The following is a 20,974-nucleotide window of genomic DNA, read 5'->3' on the forward strand; positions in this document are numbered from 1 at the left end:
TCATTTTAAGAAATGTCTTTTTCAAGCAAACAGCTGGCGGTGGGGACCAGCCCTCCCACAAGTCCCCTGGCCAGCCAGCCTGTCCCTCAGAGTTCAGTGGCATGAGCCCCCCCACCCCACCCCCGTGGCAAGGGCCAGGCATGCAGGTGGTCAGGGACACCTGTCCCAGAAGCAGGCCTCCATCCTCCAGTGCTGCAAGCAAAAGGGCTGCACCTTGCAGGTAGACGGTCCCAGCCTCCGTCCCTCATGGTGGCATCTCCAAGGAGGGATGCCTGAAACCCGGAAGAGCCACTGCTGCCACTCAGCATGGATGGAGAAGACAAGACTGGGAGGGGGCATGAGAGTCACCTTTGTTACGGAAATTACGGGGGGGGCACATCTTTAAAGTTGTTAAAGGTTACAAATATTATGTCTGAATGTATCCTTTCAACTTGACAGCTCAGGGAAGTTACCTAGCTTTAAAAATAATATAAAATCAACTCCTTTGCCAGTTTCCTCCATTCCTAAGCTATTTACCCCTTGAAAAAGGACTCCATGAAGTTCCCAGAGGTGACAATTGCTGAGCTGATTGTTGGCCAAGGAAAGCCTAATCCCAGCCCCAGACTTGCCAAGGGGCCAGACATGCAAAGGAAGTTCTCTTGTACTTTTGGGTGGTGGGACTTCAGAGGTGTTTGCCTGTGCTAATCTTATACCTGAGTCTTGCCCTGCCATGTCTGCTTATGCTAATCTTGTACCAAGGACTTGTCTGGACATGTTTTCCAAGGTTGAACTAGTGTAACCCCTGTCTACCCCTCCCCTTTTGTGACATGTCAGGGATGTAGCAATGATGCTGTACGAACTGTACTCTGGGATATGGTGGGAAAGTTTTAAAAGTTTTTGTCACCCCTCCTCGGGGTTCAAAATTCCTCTTTGAACCTGTTGCGCAATAAACTTTGGTCTACAGCTATTTGCTCCGGTTGGTGGCCGGACTCCTCCTTTATTCCGCAGGGACCCGCGGGCTCTGCCTGACCAGCTGGGGGACTGAGCAGCCTCACACCTAGATTTTTCCAGTTACAGGTAGGTAGCCGTGTTGGTCTGCCATAGTCAAAATAAAAAAATTCCTTCCAGTAGCACCTTAAAGACCAACTAAGTTAGTTTATTCTTCAGTGTTACGGAAGGGGGGTCAGGAAATGCTGTTCCTAAAATGTATAGGCAATGTATAGGCATATACACACACACAAAAAAAAAAACTGTTATAAAATTTAAATCCCATGGGGGGGGAGAAACTACTCAAGAGAGGAACTCACAGTGGGAGTGCTTTGATATTTACCTGTGAAAAAAAATTTGGCATGTCCAGTACTTAACTCTTGTCTTAAGTAGCCCCTGGAGCAAAACACATTAAGGATGATTTCCCTCAATGGTTCCAAGTCTTACATAAGGAAATTTGGAAAGGTTTCTCCCTGCAGCACACTGCTCTCCAAACCTTCTCTCTCCCCCCTCCTTTCTCTTTCTCTCTCTCTCTCTCTCTCTCTCTCTCTCTCTCTTTAAGCTGATCTAGCCTCTGTGCATGTGCAGAGTTCATGTCTCAGCAAACCTTTTATACCATTGAAAATGTTGCATCTTTTGGCTCAATTTGAATAAGGAAGGGAAAGGTAAGGGGTAGATTTTAAAAGTAGAGTTAGATTTTAAAACACAAAAAAGAGAAACTCAGTAATTCAAGTACAGTATTCACCTTCCTTTATGTACAGGAAAGGGCTATCATTATTGGTCATTTTATCTGGTCATTCGCGGAACAATCAACCGCTCTCTTATTTATGAGTAAAAATGGCCAGTCATTGGTCAAGGCTAATTCTACTTGATTATATGAATTTTTATGTGCTTAAACTTTGAGTAGACTCTTAAGTCTGATTTTTGTAAATAATAGACAAAAAGATAAACACTGTAATCACTTAAATGCCTGATATCACCAGTTCTGCTTCAAACATCATGGCTTCACCTCATACCTTTAAAAAACAAAGAGCAAATCTGGGCTGAATTACAACACATCACCTCACAGCCACAAATTGGGAGAGTTGAAAGGGGACCCTGGGGTCATCTAGTCCAACCCTAAAATACAGGGTTCATAGCAAGATTTGTACTACCAGAGAGGCATACACATTTAAGTACAGATTTACAGCTGGGAAAGGAAACATCTATGCTCATATCATGTACTAAGGAAGAGGAAAATAAAAGTACATAACTTTACACAGAACCCTTTTTGCAGATCTTGAGATAGTTTGAGTGAGTTTGAAATGATATTTAAGGAAGAAGTGAACAGTTTTCGTAAGATAGGGAGAGGATCTCTTATAAAGCACAGTTAAAGCAGCCCTAGATTTGATTTTTAAAGGGAATACACAAGTGTTGCCCCCTCCCCTCTTTGCAGTTTCCTTTAAAGGAAGCTTACTCGGGAGTAAATTTACCTGGCACAGAAGTAAGAAGGGAGAAAACAACTGAAAGAGGCAGAGTGAAACAAGGGGGAGGGGGGCATTTTCTAACAAAAGAGGCCATGAAGTCTTATAGAGACTGATATCAGGAGCCTTACAATAACTCTTCTGTCCAACCAAATCAAAGTTAAAACTGGACTCAAATATTTTTCTTAGAATGAACACCATACTTTTATAGGCATACGCTTAATGAAATACATACACTGCATTTTAGCTTGAGAGAGCAGTTGTGCTCAACTAGGCTTTTGCAGCAGAAACATTAGGTTAAAAGCACCTTCTAAAATAAGACTGTAGACTCACAATCTCAAAAGTTGGGGCAAAGCAAGAGGTGGGGTAAACATTTGCACACTTCATTCTCATCTTCTCTTATTTAGGACTGCTAAGATCCAGCATGACTTCCTTAGATTTAAATTTTGAAGCAAGCTTGCAGTTTAAACTATGCACACTTAAGAAAGGCAGTCTGCCAGAGACAGAAGGAACAGACAACACACATAACAGACAACATGTAAACATACATATTCTCATATATGTATTAACAGACAACACACATAACAGACAACATGTAAACATGTAAACATATATATTCTCATCCTTTAGTTGGTTATTGCAAGGAGTTGGGCCACTACCTTTGGCTTCATTAAGTGAAATTAGTAGGAAGGTCCCACATGGTTTTATGAGCCTCCTTGCCTCTTCAAACACACCACCAGGTAATCAGACTGGTAGGGCTCACAACGCTTGGTTGACTGGGTACCCCTTTATAGATGCATGCATTGCTGTTGTTGCTTTTTTGCTTTTTCCTTTTTTTGGGGGGGTGTCTGGGATAGAGAAGGGGGAAAGAGAGGGGCTGATTAGGATTGGTATGTCTAGGGGTTTGGTATGCTTAGTACAGGGACGTATAGTAAAGAGGAGAAGGGGCTTCTAGTTGCCTGGCAACTTCCTTAGTGGGTTTTAGAGAGCTCTAGCTATCCGGTTCCTTGCGTTCCATTTCCTATTTCCTTATTTCCTTATTTCCTTATTTCCTTATTTCCTTATTTCCTTATTTCCTTATTTCCTATAACCTGGGGTCTCTTTCCACTCTGCCGGTCCTGCCCAATTCCTCATGGGCTATCCCTCCTGGCAACCTCCTACCTATCGTCACATCTCAGGAAAAGGGGCCCTACTGGACGCCCGCGCCATGCGGTGCCAGATCGGGTGGTCCCTGGATAGAATTTCGGGTCGAAAATCCCCCTTGCTTTCGGAAGCGAGCTTACAGTACACGTGGTATGTAGCTCGACCGGTGCGGCTGGGATTGGGATAGAAAGCAAGACCACTTCCTGCCCCCTAGCAAGGACGCTCGGGAAGTTCGGAAAGAGAGCTCCAACCCCTTGCTTTCAACTGGGATGCCCGTTGCAGAGAGTCGGCTATCTTTCAAGTCGGGTCTCTCCGTCTTACTTTCGGGCTCCCAATTGGTGCGGCTGGCTGGAGATTTTAAGGAAAAGGGATAGAGCTCAGAACCCCCCTTTCGGGTTGAACTGAAGAAGTGTGCATGCACACGAAAGCTCATACCAAGAACTAACTTAGTTGGTCTTTAAGGTGCTACTGGAAGGAATTTTTTTATTTTGACTAGATTTTTCCGTAATGCCTTCCAGTATCTGAAGGGCTTTCATGGGCAGAAAGCTTGTTTTCTGCTTCTCCAGAGGGCAGGACCTGAATGAATGGCCTCAGGTGGTGAGACATCAGGAAGAACTTTCTGAGGGTAAGAGGAGTCTGGCAGTAGAAGGGTCTCCCTCATGAGGTGGCAGACTCGCTTTCATCAGAGGTGGGCACCTGTCAGGGATTATGTAGCCATGGTTCCGGCATTGCAGGGAGTGGTCTGGATGACCCTTGGGGGTCCCTCCCCCCCACTCTTCTAAAATTCTATGATTCTATGACCCTTTATCTGACTTGGTACAGGGCATCGTCCTGTGTCCATGTAAGTTCCTATGAAATGGATCCAATAATGGGGAGGGGGCCCCGGGGGTCCTCTTCAGATGGACCTTCCCCAATGGCAGAAGGACAAAAGGGGCAGATGTTCCATCACCCACTGAGCTGCTTTCATAAGAATAAGAATTTATTATTTTTACCCCACCCATCTGGCTGGGTTGCCCCAGCCACTTTGGGCGGCTTCCAACAGAACATTAAAAACATAATCAAACATTTAAAAACATTTAACCTTTAGATGCCGGCTGGAAACTTTTCCATGCTGCCAGGTTTATGCAGACAATAACAAAACCTCTTCTTGTAACAGGTGATTCATTTGAGTCTTTGCGTGGTCTTTATTGTATATTAGTGTGTTGTTAGCTGTGTCATTGTTGTTTTACCAACAGCAGCACACAGATAAATAAATATGTTTGGGGTGGGGGCACTGGTGGTGCTCTAGGGGTCCCTGACTCCAAGGTGTGTGCATTTGCAGTGGGGGGGGGTACCTCTCAAAAGTTGCGCCCAGTGACCCTGGCCAGGCCAGGATCTTCTGGAACAACCTCCCAGCTAAGGCTCAGGCTGCTCCCAACCTGCCACAGAGGAGACAAGGGTTCAGTCCACAGCCCCTCTCCTTGCACTGCCACCCCCCCAAAACTTGGGAGAGATGAGGTTCTGGCCACAAGGGGTTAATGCCAGGAGCAGAGCAGAGTAATTGGGAGTTAATACGGTCCTGTGTTTTTTATTACGCTCAGTGCATTAAATTGATAGCCTGTTACCAAAGGCCACGAGTGTCACCTCTCAACAAGATGAAATCTATGTAGCCCATGGACAGCAGAAACAGCAAGATTTATAAAGGTCTCCATAAAATTAACATTTGGAAGGGAAGGGAAGGGGGGGCAGGGCAGCTGTCTCTGGAGATGGGAGACCCCCCCCCAGCCTCCCTCCCTCCCAGCAGCTGGAACTGCAGAAAGGGGGAAGGGGGAGCAGCCTGGTGCAAAGGATCCAGCACCCAAACTGGGCAAGGCTGGACCAGTCTCCTTTTCTGACCCCACCCCCCTTAACTCCTGCTTTTCAGAAGACAAAAGGAGGCTGTGACTTGGCCAGGCCTGGAAAGAGGTGCAGGGGCTGGCAAATGGCTTTAAGGCCCAAAGGACCCCCTTTCTTTCCCACCAGAATCTGAGGACCAGGTGAGGGTTGGGGGGGCAGGAAGGTGTCTAACAGGGTGGGGCAGCCTCAGGCCTTCCCCCCACAGTGTAGCCCTGTGGCGTACGCAGAAGGGGCCAGGCTTGCAGGGGGGGGGCTTTTGCCAAGCTCAAGGTGAAAAGTGCCCCCTGCACCAGCTGCCCACTTGGGACGGGCATGGGCATGCATGCCCCTCCCTGGACCTCTTGATTCACCCCCCACCCCTGGCTACCTTAGGCACCCCCAGCCTGGTTGCAGCAGCAGACACACACTCCAGCCTGGAACTGTGACTGCTCCTGCTCGCTGGATTGTCACAATTAAGACAATGAAATATTTAGACAGGAATAAATAACGAGGCAAGGGCTGGTAATGAGGGGAGGCCGCCCAGGCCTGACGAGGTGTAAATCAGCACTCCCTCCCTCCCTCCCTCCTCTTGCTGCTGCTGCTGCAATTAGTTATTTCTGCACCCAGAAAGGCTTCCAGGTCTTACTCTGCCCCCTCTCTTGGGACTGGCACCAGGAAGAGTTTGGGGCTGCCCAGCTGTGGCCACATCCCCATAAGTGTCTCCAGACCTGGCATGGGGCGCACCCTGGCTACTTCCATTCTGGAAAGAAAACCTTGCATGAAATCGTAGAATCACAGAGCTGCCAGGGACCCCAAGGGTCATCCAGTCCAACCCCCAGTAATGCAGGACCCACAACTCAATAATCCCCGAAAAGGAGCCAGCCAACCTTTGTTTGAAAAACTTCCCAATTTTCACTGCCTCTTCATTATTGCAGGTCCTTGGTGCTCCCTTTCCTTTGCACCCAGCCAGGCCAGGCCCTGGAGAGCTGCCCTCTCAGCTTGCCCACCTCCCCACCTGGCACTCTTGCCCACCCCCAGCTCTGGTGGAGGAGGAGGCCTGCTCCATCCTGGGGGAGCCAAGGGAGGGGTTGCCCCTGGTCCAAATGGCCTCTTGGCACCTGAAGGCTGGAGGGCTGCCTAGAACCCAAAGGAGAAAATGTCCTGGAAGGCCTGTAAATGCCGCTTTGGTCATCAAGATAACCCTGAAACAAAGTGTTAGTTGCTGCAAAAATAAATTCACACAGGTTTGTATCCCTTGACGCTTCCAAGTCTTAGTTTTGGTTCAGCTCACTGGGAGAGGAGAGGCTTTGACACTGGCCGCCCTTCACTCGTCCCTTGACCCGAGAGATGGGGGAGAGCTGGGAAGGGGCCTCCAAGCCAGAGGAGAGCTAACTGGGCTCCTGATGCCAACTTCCTAGCTTGCTGGGTGTATAAGTAACGCTTGACATATTAGCACCTCACAGATGAGTCATGACGCCTGCCTGCTGCTTTGGCATCTGCCTGGAGTCTGTCAAGGCAGCCGGGCTCTGTAGGGAGCCTTGAAAGCTCTCACCTTTCTTTCATGAAGCAACAAAAGCGGACCTTCCCTTCTGGCGTTCCTGACACCCCTCTGGTCTCCCTGCATCCAACCACCCGCTCAGACCCTCCTTTGGGCCTGCGGATCAGGACAACGAAGAGCAAGAGCAGGCCTGGCCTGGTCCCTGCTTCCCTGCCACCCAGTGAACCTGCCACCGCACCCCCTGGTGGCAGTGAGCTGCCCAGGTCTGCTACCTTCAAGGCGCCATGCCCAGCAGAACCAGGCCCTGGCTAGTGGGCTCCCCCTTTGGGGGGTGTTTTCCTTGGGGGTCCCGGGGACTCCATAAAAGAATAATCCAGATTTCATGGGTGCCTGGCAGCTTTAGCCAAAGTCAGGAGGAAGCGGCTGTGTTGGGCCCTCCCCTGTTGGGGCCAGAGGCCTCTGGGGGCCACTTGCAGGGTCAATCGGACTGAGAAGAGGAGCCCCGACTCGCATGGGCCTCCCTTGGCCTCATCCTGCTACTGGTGCTGCTGCTGCTGCTGCAGGGCTTCTCTGGTCTTCTTTTGTCCCTCCTGATTTAATAATAATAATAATAATAATAATAATAATAATAATAATAATAATTTATTATTTATACCCCGCCCATCTGGCTGGGTTTCCCCAGCCACTCTGGGCGGCTTCCAAAAGAATATTAAAATACTGTGATACATCAAACATTAAAAGCTTCCCTAAACAAAATAAAAGTCTCCCTAAACAGAAAATAGAAAAATATTTATGTTACACATTTCTAGCTTACTTAATATAACTTGACAAACTGCTTAATTAGTAATATAAGAGCATAAAACTTTCTACAATTTCTATATACAGGGAAGAGAGATTTCCTCTTTCTTGCCCCTCCTTGGTCCAGTGCAGCATGAACCAGCTTCATTTTTCAATGCAGTTCTCTTGCCTTGCCTTTCCTTGCCTTCTCTCCCTCTTGTCAGACTTGTAAGTTGCCATAAAGGCCCTTTGGCAAATTCAAGAGGGCCACGAAGTTGTTCCTGGGGGAAGAAGGCGCTTCCAAATTTCCATTTTAATAAATAGGTTACCATTCCTTGGAATGATGCTCCTGAGATACCCAGACATTGTAACCGTGGGATCTATGAGCTGGACGGGGGAGCAACGTCCCGGCCCCGTAGAAAGCGGCTTCCCAGCGACGCCAGGCGGGTGCGGGGCCGGGTGCCCGGCTCCGCCGCCCTTGCCTTCGGGGGGCATGGCTGGGTGGGGGCACTGGGGGGTCTCCCGGCACAGGCAGCCCGCCGTGGTCCGCCCGCCTTGCCGCAGCCTCGACGCGGCTCCGCACCGCCGCCGTAAATCACTCTCTTTGCCTTTCGCAGCAACAACTTAACGGGATTAATTTATTGCGTTCTGTCTTTAACAAACATCATTATCATATCGCCATGCAGGATTATGCAAATCCGGGGGGGGGGCAACGAGCGGAGCCTCTCGCCAAAGGCACCTTCGCTCCTCGACGGGGCGGGAGGGAGACCCCCCCCCCCAAGTACCGTGGGCGCGCCCGCGACGAGCCCGTTGTCCGCTGGCGACCCCAGACCAGGCGCGGCCGCCCTCCCCGAGGGGCGGGCGCGGAGGGCGGCTGCCGTCGGACTCCGGCTTCCGCCAGCAGGCGCGGAGCTGCAGAGATCCCCGGGCTCCGGAGGCTGGCACCGGGAAGAGGGCGTCGGGGGGCTCGTGGGCGCAGCCGCGTGCGACGGCCTCGCCAGAACGGCCTTCGAAACCCTCGAGGACCCAAGCGGACGCCGGACAACCGGCCGAACCGCCCCTCCCTCTGCCCGCGTCGGCCAGGACACCCCCGCCCCGTCCAAGCAGCGGCGCCTCCCTCTTAGGCGGGCCGGCGGGGGCTTGCAGAGCCGCTCCCGGGGACTCCCTTTCCCCGTCTTCCCGCGGGGCTGCCAGGTTCATGGGAAGCGGACAGAGCGTGGCGTCTGACCTGCTGCCTGGACTGGATGGGGCGGCGGCCGTCTCGGCCCTCCAGGTCTCGATGCTCCCCGGGAAAGGCGGCGGGGAAGCACGGCGGCCACTGTGCGCTGTTGGCGAGGGGCACCAGCGCCATGCAAGGCCCCCCTAAATCTGGCAGGGACCCCCGTTAGAAGCCGCGCTTGGAAGCGCTCAGAGGCCTGGGGAAGAAGACCCTCGAGGGTCGTGCCCATCATCTGCAGGGCAGGCAAGACGCGATTCCCCAGCTCAGATCCCAGCCGCCCTCTTCCAGCTGCGCTCCTACCTGGACAGGATAGCCTCACCTCTTGTCAACTGCGCTCTAGCACGCATTGGGCATGGGGCGGCCTCTGAAGACTGTTCTTGGAAACTTCGGCTGCTGCAGAATTTGGCTGCCAGGTTGCTCATTGGGGCAAGACAGTGTGAGAATTTTACACCGATCCTGGTCCAACTGCATTGGCTGCCTATTAGTTTCTGGGCCCAAGGATGGAGAACTTCACCAAGCCAGAGTAGTCTATCCCATTTTCTCATGCCAGTGCAACAGGGGGCCGCTGTCCCCCCACAAGGAGCGCCAGAGCAAAGGCCACTTGCATCCTGCCATGGCTCCAGCCCAGAGCGGGGGGGGGAGGCCTGTGCCTGGATGGGAGCCAGACCCCTCTCCTCTGCGCCCTTGCGCCCAGGCACCTGGTGCCGACGTTTGTCATTCCCTAAATGCCAGCGCTGCAGGCAAGGCTGCTGAAGGAGCCACCGGAATGAAGTCTCCTTGCTGCTTTTTATTGCAGGATCACTGCTTGGATTTATGAGGCCTGAGTGAGTCTCATTTCTCTGGCAAGGCAGAGGGAGTAATTAACTATTAATAAAAGTATTACCAAGCTCCCCACAGGGGCTGCTTAATTCATGGGGCAGGAAAGGGCAGTGCAAGGCGGCTGCCTCTGCGGCGACCGACTGCCTTAGCACCAGCCTTGCTGGCTGCCAGAGAAGAAGACCAGGGCCAGGTAGCCTCTCTTGCTCGGAAACTGGCAGGCGAGGGCACTGCAGCTGTGGCCCCCAGCAGCTGGGGAGGCAAAGCCTTCTCCCTGCCACTTGAAGGAGGTGCCAGGGAGGGAGACGTCTGCCTTGAGCCCATGGGGGGCCCAGGGCCAAGTGCCAGGCTGACCCCAGGCCCCAGAGACTGTGTGGCCTCAGGCAGGCAGCCTCCATCTGCCTCACAGCCCTCTCCCCCCCCCCCCCCCGTGGAGGTAGGAAGCCTGGTCTGCCTTCACAGCAGTGCTGGAAGGGTTGCTGCAATGATGGCATGGAACACACCTGGAATACCTAAGAGGAAATGCTCTGTAAAGACAAAGTCTTATCGCTGGGGAAATGATGGAGTTCCTCCGACAGCGACTCTGGCAGACAACTTGTGCTCCCAAGTATATTAATGGCAACTGCCAGCTGAGGCACAATTGGTTGTGTCAACTGGCTGTGGGAGCAGCACAGGGAGACCCAGGATGAAACGCCAGCCCCCTCCTAGGCCTGAGTCACTAGAGGCCGGATTCCTCAAGGCCTGCCCCCTTCCTTCCAGGACCCCACACATCACAACCTGCTCTCTGACAACTCCTGGTGCTCACTTAGCCCCTGAAGGAAGCCCACCTTGTGCTTTCTGCGGTTTTAGAAGAACAAAATCTGAGTTTCCACATCTCTGGCCGAATGCCTTTGTTCACTTTTAAGACCGTGATGTGGGCACCAGTCACAAAACGGTCACCATGTGAGCATGGCATCACACATTTAGAGAGAGCAGTCACTGTGGCTTCCTCCTCAACCTCAGGTTCCCATGAGATGTCAGCTGTGTCTGCTGGTTGATGTTAATTTCTGTGCTCCCCCCCCCACTGGTGGTGTTGCTGGCTAACAATAGGGAGCATTTCTCAGCACCAGCAAAAATGTACCAGGTGCCCACGCAAAACTCTCTCATGCACAGGGACACCCAACACACACCTGCATTGCTCACTTCCCACCACAACTGCATCTCCCCTCTCTCTGCCCAAATGCATCTCTCGCAGACCAGACCCTCCCCTTACAAAGCCCAACTCTCCCTCTCTCACATACAGGGGCATCCATTTTTCTGGGGGGAGGAAAACCTGAAAGGCAGAGGGTTAATTTCTCTCTCACGCACAAAACGATTGCTGTCCATATCTGTTGCCTCATATCTTCCAAAAGATGCTTTAACCTTACATTTTTTTAAAAACGAAAGCTGTGAATCTAGGAAGTTCATCCCAGGGGCCCCAAAGCAGCCTTGTGCTCCTGGGCACTGGGTTGGCATCCCCTGCCATGATGGCTGCAGAGGAGCGGAGCCCAGGCCTGGGGCTCAAACATATCCCTCCAGGCATGGGTGTAGCCAGGGGGAGGTGGGTGATCAAGTAAATCAATAAAAATAATTAACGGGGGTTCTGCCCCCACCCCCATAATAAAGCCTGCCCCACTAACATAAATCCTGGCTATGCCCCCAGGCCTCCCCACTTCAAACTACGCCCCTCCTTGAGTGTTTTGGCTCTTGACCCCTGGAGAACGCCTCTTCCTTGCCTAACGAAGCAGGGGGCACAAGAGTCTGTGGAGAAGGGTCCCATTCACACCAGCTGCTCCATAGACATCTTTGCCTGTGGCCCCACCCACCACTGGCCCAGTCCCAGCAGCCAGCAAGGCCAATGGTCAGGGATGATGGAAGGTGGAGCCCAAAAACTCCCAGAGGGCATTCGTCTTGTTTCCCATACTACACATTAGTAGAGGGGCAACTAATGCACAGAGCATGGAAAACAAGCAAGAAAAATTGGCGTGTTTAATACAGGATGGCAAATATGACCTGGTAGGGACTACTGAAACCTGGTGGGATGAGAGACATGGCTTGAATTTGGAACTGAGGGGTATGACCTGTTCAAAAGGAATAGACCAAGCAGGGAGGAGCAGCACTGTATGTGAAGGACGTGTAATAATAGTAATTTATTTATACCCCAGCCACTCTGGGTGGCTCCCAATCGAATATTAAAAACACAATACAGCATTAAACATTAAAAACTTCCCTAAACAGGGCTGCCTTCAGATGTCTCTTGAAAGTAGGATAGTTGCCGAGTATCTGAGCTGCAGGGACCAGGGAATGTGAGAGCTGCTGCCAAGGTCTCCTGCCTTGCTGCCTGTGGACCTTCCTGTGGCAGCACCTGGCTGACCACTGTGAGAGAACAGGACAGGTGAGGTGCCCTCCACCTTTGGCCTGATCCAGGAGGGGATCTTCGGTTTTACACCTTGAGTGGCAGCTGCCTCTTCACCCTTCTCCAGCAGCCCTCAGCAGGAGCAGGGGGCAAATGCCAGGGGTCATCGGAGTGCGACTTCCCAGCGCCCCCTGGAAACGCCTCCACAACTTGGAGCCCAGGAGGAAGCTGCAGAGCACAGCAGGACCCACTGCCTGGGAAGGAGAGGATTCAGAGGCCCTGCTGCCCCCCAGAAGCCCCCAACCCAGGCCCTCCAAGCTGCTGAGGTTTTCATTTGGCTGCTGCAGGCCAAACACAGGCAGGAGGAAGCAGCAGCCCAGCAGACGGGCGCCTGGCACAGCAGCGCCACCTGCTGCCCGCTTCCTGAGTGTGGCCAAAGCCACTGGGGCGGCAGGAAAGAAAACACCTGTCTCTTCCTGCCCACTCCCCAAGATGGTGTGCTTGGCCGTCCAGGTTCCCGTCACAGGAGATGCTTCCATCCCGACATGAATCACAGTTTTCTTATGCTTCAAAGGCTGCTGTGGCAAAGTCTATCGCTGCTAAGCCAGCCTCGCCTGAAGGTGCTCTTCTTCCTCTGGGCCCCTTCAGACTGGCAACTCGGCCTCCTTCCCCTCCCCCACCACCAATGCCCAAAGGCAGCTACTGCCTCCTTCCTCCTCCCCATCCACCTTCCCAAGGCCGTTCCTCCTGCTGCTCTCTGCAGTGGCTCCTCTGCTGCTGCACCATCTACGGTATTTTGAGGTGGGATAGATGGTTTCATGTCTGATTTCCACTCTCCCTTGCTTTTGGCAACTCCCTCTCCCCCCCCCCATTTCTATTCCCACGGTCACTTCCAGCTTACGCAAAGGATCCTTCCCTGCACAGAGAGGGGGCCTTCTTCAGCATGGCTCCTCCAGAACCAACGCAAGCACACAGCAACACCCCTGGCCTCCCACAGCGTTGCCATGGAACAGTGGCTGGCCCCTGGCCACTCCAGTCGCGCCCAGCATGGAGGAGGAAAGGGCTGACAGGCAGAACGCTGGGGCATCTCCCAACTCCTTCCGGTTTGTGGAGCTTGTTTGGGGCAGAGCACCTGGGGGCCAAGAAGCCCCCCTCCTCAGCAGGGGGCAGGAACAGAGATCAGCACAGCACAGGGAAGTGCCAGACAGCCACAGCAGCCGAGGTCCTTGGGACTGAGAGGTGGGGCTGTATGGGGGGGTGCAAGGACACGGCTCCTTGGCAGGTCCAGATCTGTGGCCTGACACCGCAGAACACCGTCCCCTCCAGGCGAAGGAGAACATGGGTGTCTTTCTTCACAATCACACCTTTTCCAAAAGATTGCAAATTCAACAACTTACACTAAAAACATTTAAGACACACAGACAATTACACTTCCTTTGTTAAGAAGTTTATAGGGTGCCTTTGGATGCTTGAAAGCAGCTGTGCGTTTTTGTGGAATGTACATTTCAGGCTCCCCCCGCCAGAATATTCTGCTCTTGGGATTCTCCCTGGCAGCTTTGTGGATTCTCTGCATCTCTGCCACGGCTGCTCTTCAACTAAACGCAATTGCCCACGTGCCTTGTCTTGAAGGGCAGTTGTGGTTGCAACTCAAAATAAGAGCACTGACCGCAAATTAGGAAAAGGGCAGGCAAGAAGGCAGTTGAGTTCACGGGGGCTTAGAGGAGGCGAGGAGCAACACAAGAGCAAATTGTCCCTGCAAATCAAAGGCCAGGCAGACAATGGGCCCAGGAGGACAAAGCCTTTTGCTCAGGGCATCAGGCAGGCAAGGGCCAGCCAGGCCTGACCCTGACCCTCCTCAGCCGTGGAATGAAGGTCACTCACTTAACACCAGTGGGGAATTCAAGAATCTTAACAAGCTCAGCAAAGAGGCAACTCTCCTCTCTTGCAGAAACTCCACTTCCCACCAAATGTTCCCAAGATATGAGGCATATTTAGCAGCCATGGAAGGAAAGGACAGGCCCTCTCCTGGAAGGGCGACTGCTTGAACAGGAAGCAGCGAGGAGGAATGAACATCCTTGCATTCCTGCAAGGCAGAAAATAAATAAAATTTATTATTATTATTATTATTATTATTATTATTATTATTATTATTATTAGAGAGGCTCCATGCAGGGAACCATGATTTTTAATTAGAGGTAGGTAGCCGTGTTGGTCTGCCGTAGTCAAAACAAAATAAAAAAAATCCTTTCTGTAGCACCTTAGAGACCAACCAAGTTGGTTACTGGTATGAGCTTTTGTTTCTGGAAGGATTTTTTTATCACGATTTTTAACTTGATCATAAAGGATCCAAAGCAAAGGATCAGCAGAGAGCTGGTCAAGTTTGTGGACAACATCACGTTATTGAGAATGGTGAGGGGAAAATGGACAGCCAAGGGATCCCCAGGGTTCCCCTCCTGCCACCAAGCCAGCCAGGTGACAAAATGGCAAATGTGGTTCAATGTGACTGTACATCCTCCGAGTGACGGGTGAGGAAAGGGATCTTGGGGCTGAGGGGGAGCTGAAAATGTCAAGTGAATGTGCAGCAGCTGTGAATGTGTCAAATCCAACATTAGGGATCAAAAGCAAAGCCGCCTACAGGATTCCAAGTGTGATCCTGTCATAGATTTCCATAAGGGTAGTCGGGTCATCTCATTTTCCTTATGAAAATTTATGGTGGCTAAATATGGGATACAGTCTGGTTCTGCTCACTTCGTCTCCAGAAGAAGCACAGCAGAGCTGGAAAAATCTCTAGAAAACGAAGGGCAAAATGTTCAAGGGTGAAAAAGCAACCAACCAACAGCTCCCCCCCCCCCCCCAGATTAAAGGGCTGGAGCAGCTGCCCTTTGAGGAAAGGTTGCAACAGGCTGAGGTTAGAAAATGGAAACATGATGGATGAAACTGGGCAAAATGAGCAAGGTTTTCCTCCCTCTCCTGCTACTAGAACCCAAGAAGGGTCACCAAGGAAGAGGGAGATTTGGGGTGGGGAGAGAAGGAGGCTCTTCTTCACACGGTGAAGAGTTAAACTCTGGGATTTGCTCCCAGGAGAGGCAGAGATGGCCACCAGCTCAGCTGGCTTTAGCCAGGGACAGCGTCACAGAGGAAGAGTGGCTGCAAGTGGCGACTGGAAAGAGCGCGACTCCATGCCGCCTCCAGAAATCAGGGTGGGGAAGAGCCCTGCTGCCACATTCAGTCCTCCTTGGAGGTCTCCCTTGGGGGCATCTGACCGGCCACTCTGGGAGGCCAGAGGCCAGGCTGGATGGACCTGCTTTGGTCCAACTAAAACCACAAGCACCACCATTTCATCTGAATGGATGGCACAGCTGCATTTCAGAATACCATGCACACCTCTGAATGGTGATAGCGGCTGCCAGCGCCACCCCGTGTCCTTCTTGCCAGCTGCCCAGGGCCATTCTGAGCAGCCACAGCTGGGGGTGGAGGGGAACTGGCAAGGCGGCTGCCACATTCTACCCCAAGGCTGCGATCCGAGACATGCTTGCTTGCAAATCCGGATGACTTCCATGGGACTTACTTCCAAGCAAGGGTGAAGAGGGTTCAGGACACTGAAATGCTACTCTCCAGAGCCCAGAGATGGGGAGTGGAAACTCCCAAACTGGCCTCCCATGTCCTCAAGATGTCAGCAGTAAGGGAGCCTCACGCCAAGCGCAGAGGTGAGCAGCGAGGGCTCCTTTTCACCCAGGCAGCCTGACTGCTCCAGGGCATTCCGCATTCAGGACTCCAGCTCCCAGCCTGCTTTCCGCAAGGCTACCTTCTGGTCCTATGCCCAACTCTCTCTCTCTGCCCACACCCTGCCCAAGTTCGTGGCAGGTTTCTACTGCTTCCTCCAGTAGCTGGAGCTCTGAGTACCATCTCAGAAGCGCCTCGTTCTGAGACCACCGTGATGCCCACCCCCTCCAAACTCCAGGGACTGCTGCAAACCCAGAAGCAGAAAGCCAGAGGCTCTCGGCTGCTCTCTGGCCTCAGCCCACTTTGGTCCCAACATGTCTCCCCAAGCACCAGCTGGTCCTCCAACCCCAAGAGCCTTTTCGCTTCTTAACACATTCACGTGGCACTGCCTCCGACCCCAAGGGGCACGCAGGCCAGAGGGCACAAAGATGGGCGCAGAAAGGAGGCACCCAATGTTGCCATCCATGAAGGCTCACAGGATGGCACTTTACAGCCGCACTTTACAGCCTCCCCCAATCTCCCTCTCTGAGCCACGGAGACCCAACGCAGCACCTGCACCCGCCAAGCTTCCTGAGGCTCCCCCACCCCCAAGATCTGTCCCATAACACCAGGGCCCAAGGGCTTCAGCCTCTTCCCTTCTGAGGGGTCCCGAGCCCCCCCCCCCATTTGAAGCCCTCTGGGGTGGCAGGCTCCCCCTGCCTTGGGCTCTCTTGGCTGAGCTGCGGGCGTGTTTCAGCGCTGGGGGAATCCCGCAGGGTCCTCTTCCTGCTGGTGGTGGAGCAGCAGCAACTCCAAGTCCGGACTGGAGCAAGACTCCTTGGGCTGCCTGGCACCCTTTTGCCCTGCGCAGAGAAGGAGGCACTGGTCAGCCGGCCCCCAACAGGCAGCAGGGCTTCTCCGGCCCCCACCCCAAACCTTGGCTACGCAGGAAGCCCAAGTCCCAAGACCCCACCACCCCCAACATTACCTGTGGCACTGAGAGCCTTCAGCGCAACGTGGAGGGAGAGCCCCAGGAGGCAGACGACGAAGCCCAGCCAGTTCAAGAGGCTCAGGTGGTCTCCCATGAGGTGCGTGGCCAGCAGAAGAGTGCAGACCTCCTGAGGACAAGAGCAGGGGCGAGTCACAGCCGCCAGGACTGGCGGCCCCAGGAGCCGATTGAAAGTCTCATATTGGGAAGGGGGTGGACTGAGTACTTCTCACAGGGGCACAGATGCTCCTCAGGCCTCCCTGGGACAAAGGGAAGACCCCACCCCAAAGACTCATGGGCTCCCACCCAGGGCCAAGCAAGAGGCGACTGGGGCCATGGGTTGGCTGGCTAGGCAAGGAAGGGCCAGAGGAGGAAAGGCCACCCAATACCTTGAAAATGCCAGAGATGGACAAGGTGAGGCTGGAGGTTTTCGACACCAGGAGGAACTCGGAGAAGCCCAGCCCAAAGGCCAGCAGCCCCCCCAGGGCCAGCTTGCCCAAGAGGCCCAGCAGGCGGTCCACCTCGTGGAAACGGAAGAGCTTCTCCGACGCAGACAAGGGCAGGCCTGGGAGGAAGGGGGGGAGAGAGAGAGGGCTCAGGAAGCAAGTGCCGTGGGCTGGACTTCCAAGGGAGGGTGCTCAGCCCTAGGGGCCCTCAGGGCCAGGGGCCCAGGGAAGCTCAGCCCTGTTCTGGGGAGGCTGACCCACCTTTGAGCAGGCAGAAACTCAGCAACAGATTGACAAACACTCCAAGGGTTTCTCTCCCTCCGCAGCCAAGGAAAATATTCCTTGCAACTGACCAGGAAAGTTGCCTGACCACCTGCAGGGGGGGGGAGGCCTGAGGGGTCCACTAAGAGCTTTTCCTACAGGAAGAGGAGCTGCTTTGGTGGCCGCAAGACTGCACTGAAGCAAACAAATAATTCCCAAGTCCAAATACAGCATTTCTTTGGGTTTCCACAGGGGTGACAGTTTTGATTTTCAACGTTGATGTTTTTAAAATTTCCTATCAACTGAGATGCTTTTGGGCGCTGCCCTGTCTTGCAGCTCCAGCTCTAAATTTGTAACTTCTGTTTGCCGAGAACTAAAGAACCAGCCCAGAGTAGCCTGACGGACGTGGCTTTCCCCCTGCTCATTGTTCTCTTCCACTTATGCACGATGCGCCATCACAGGGCGCTGTCTAGCCACCTCCATTCGCTTCCCTGGGTCTATGGGACTGGATACAACCCAGCACATTCTGTCCACATCTAACAAAAGACTATTTTACATTTCTCCATTTCTCCCCAGAATCTCTCCCTCCCCCCTTCTACATGACTGGAGCTATGAACGTACCAGCCAACAGCTTTGGAGAAGGAACCTAAACCCTGCTTGGACCCCAGTGAATTCCCTAGAGTCATGGTTCCCAATGTGGGGCACAGGGGGGCAATTTGATTTTTAAGGGGGGCAATTTGAGAATGAGTTATTAACAGTTAATGGCCTTTTAGGCTTCCTCCACGTGATTAGTTCACTTTTTGAATAATAAGAATTATATGTTATGTGGGGGGACCCGGATTTTAGAGATGCTTAGGTGCGGCACGACCAAAAAAAGGTTGGGAACCACTGCCCTGGAGTAAGAAACCCCCAGACAAGCACCCTTTTGGGGAACAGCTCCCCTGGGAGAAGATTTGCCCCTGGATCCCCTGCTCTGCTGCTTCCCGCTCAGGTGCCATTTCTGTCCCCGCTGCACCCAGACAACTTACCCTCAAATGCCGCGAAGAGGGGGAAGAGGCCCAGGAACATGGCTGGCTGCAGGTGGAACATGGTGTCTATGGGATTCTGGAGTCCTGCCAGAAGGGGGAGAAGGGGGAGCCCATCAAGGAGGAGGAAACGGAGCAGGGTGTTGCCTGCCCCCCCCCGACACCCGCCCCAGAGGGGCACATACCCAGTTCGTCCTTCTGCAGAAGTATCTGTGTCAGTGTCCAGCGGATTCCGCCCAGGAAGGAGGCGCCCAGCACCATGGCAAAGCCCTCCATGTCAAACTGTGTCGCCTTGTAGGTGAAGAGGAAGAGCCCCCCCGCAATGAGCAGCACCACCAGCACCAGCGCCGCCCTCTGGTGGGAAGAAGAACAGTGCAGGTTGGCTGGTGGCCGCAGGCCCAATGATCCCCTCCCGCTCAGCCTTGGGGGGTCTGGGGCTGGGCGCTCACCGGCTCCTCCAGCTTGAAGACCAGAGAGAAGAACAAGATGAAGAGGACAGCCGAGGACTTGGTCATGGTGTAGCTGCAAGGCCAGGGAGGAAGGAGGCCGTCAGGCAGGCAGGCAAGAGAGACAGGCAGCGTCTTCACAAGACCCCACCCCATACTCACAGCGAGACGGTGATGTAGAGGAAGCTCCAGTTGCTGAGCCCCACGTCCAGGGCCGTTGACAGAGCTGAGAGGCAAAGAGAAAGAGGACCGAGCGAGAGGTCAGCCTGGCTGTCTCACCCACAGCTAGTCAGCCAAGATGTGTCCAGGAAGCCCCCAAGACGAGGACAATGGCTACAGCCCTTCTTCTTTGCCCCCAAGCAACTAACATTCGGGGATAGAATGTTGCCACCTTCCTCCCCTGTGACTGAGCTACCGGCCCAACCTCCACCTCTTCCAGCAGTAAAATATGGAAGAACAAATTGTACATTCCGCATTTTTCCTTCTCTTTCCTGGGTCCCTTTCCCTGTGGACTCCAAGTGTGAGGAACAGGAGAGGAGAAGAACCAACTGCTGCCCTCCACAGGAGCAGGCGTATTTTCACAAACCGTGAAAGAAGGCGTGGAGAGGTGTGTCCTGCCCCTTCGCCTTGATGCTTCTGGTCCTGCCTGCCTGCTTGTGCAGAAATTCAAGGCTAATGGTCACCCCAGGGCCGGATTTAGGTTTGAGAAGGCCCTAAGCTACTGAAGGTGATGGGGTCCTTTCTATGTCCAGCTGTCCTTTGTCAACAGCAAATTGTCGCTGTTTTTTGTTTTGAATATATGCAAGATGGTAATTAACAGAACTAATAGGTATCTCAAGCCATTTGCACATAACAAATAAGAACCTACACAACACAAAACACTGTTGCTGTATATCGGTTTTATTTGTTTTTTATCTTATGTTTTGGAAATGTACATTCAGTGTTTTTTCCCTTTAAATTTTTTTGGGGGCCCTAAGCTAGAGCTATGGGATGCGGGTGGCGCTGTGGGTTACACCACAGAGTCTAGGGCTTGCTGATCAGAAGGTCGGCGGTTCGAATCCCCACGACAGGGTGAGCTCCCATTGCTGGGTCCCTGCTCCTGGCAACCTAGCAGTTCAAAAGCACGTCAAAGTGCAAGTAGATAAATAGGTACCGCTCCAGCGGGAAGGTAAACGGTGTTTCCGTGCGCTGCTCTGGTTTGCCAGAAGCGGCTTAGTCATGCTGGCCACATGACCCGGAAGCTGTACGCCGGCTCCCTCGGCCAATAAAGCGAGATGAGCGACGCAACCCCAGAGTCGGCCACGACTGGACCTCATGGTCAGGGGTCCCTTGACCTTTAAGCTAGACGGGCCTGGGTCCCCCCCACCCCGACTTCCCAGGAGCCGAGGGAGCGGCCCCCCCTCCTGCCTGTCCCGCGGCCTCACCTGCGGGGCCCACCTGGCGCAGGTAGGCGGCCCAGGGCAGCAGCGGCCGGGCGGGTCTCCGGGCGCAGCGGCGCGTCAGGCCCGAGAGGGCGAAGATGACCAGCAGGTGCAGCAGCGTCATGAAGAGCGGGAAGCCGAAGCTCTGCGGGGGGGGGAGGGGGAGAAGAGAGGGGGGGTGAGCCGGGAGGGGGGAGGGGCGGGTGGGGGAGGGGCGCCTCTCCCTCCCCCTCCCCCGCCCACCTTCATGATCCACTTGTTGTAGAAGGTGATGCCGATGGAGAAGGCGTAGTAGAGCAGCACCAGCCCCGCCGCCAGCGCCGCCGACCCCGCGCCGCCCCCCGGGGGCCGCATCCCGCCGCGCCCTCCCGGCAGCCGCTTCCGGCCACAGGCCCCGCCCCTTCCGACTCGCCGCGCCAGAGCGGCCCCTCCCGCCTTCTCCGGCGGCGAAGACGAGCGCCTCCTGGCGGCGCCTGCCGTCCCTGCACCCTGGGGAGGCGCCGCGCCCCTCGGCTTCCTTCATTAAGGGCGTTGCATTTCTTGCCCCCCTTCTGGTCCTGGGAGCTGAAGGTCCG

General features: G+C 53.7%; 2 protein-coding genes across 4 annotated transcripts in view; one reads left to right on the forward strand and one right to left on the reverse strand.

Moving 5' to 3' along the window:
* The window catches only part of SNRPB (small nuclear ribonucleoprotein polypeptides B and B1), a 260,152-nt gene that overhangs the window by 219,016 nt on the left and 20,162 nt on the right, over positions 1-20,974 (forward strand). The gene's annotated exons all lie outside the window — the stretch shown is intronic.
* Positions 13,542-20,781, reverse strand: SLC35H1 (solute carrier family 35 member H1). Of its 2 annotated transcripts, XM_082228174.1 has the most exons (9): positions 20,643-20,781; positions 20,403-20,544; positions 19,141-19,204; positions 18,982-19,054; positions 18,718-18,886; positions 18,536-18,619; positions 17,190-17,365; positions 16,801-16,930; positions 13,542-16,675 (listed from the first exon to the last, which is right to left on the reverse strand). In XM_082228174.1, exons 1-9 carry the CDS (start codon positions 20,751-20,753, stop codon positions 16,566-16,568), a joined length of 1,059 nt encoding a protein of 352 aa, XP_082084300.1. In that variant the 5' UTR covers positions 20,754-20,781; the 3' UTR covers positions 13,542-16,565. The 2 variants fall into 2 exon arrangements, with proteins under 2 accessions (XP_082084300.1, XP_082084301.1); XM_082228175.1 differs by lacking the exon at positions 20,403-20,544 and having other exon boundaries at positions 20,643-20,737.

Source organism: Podarcis vaucheri, assembly GCF_965113315.1.
Source record: "Podarcis vaucheri genome assembly, chromosome: 6".
Lineage (NCBI taxonomy): Eukaryota > Metazoa > Chordata > Lepidosauria > Squamata > Lacertidae > Podarcis > Podarcis vaucheri.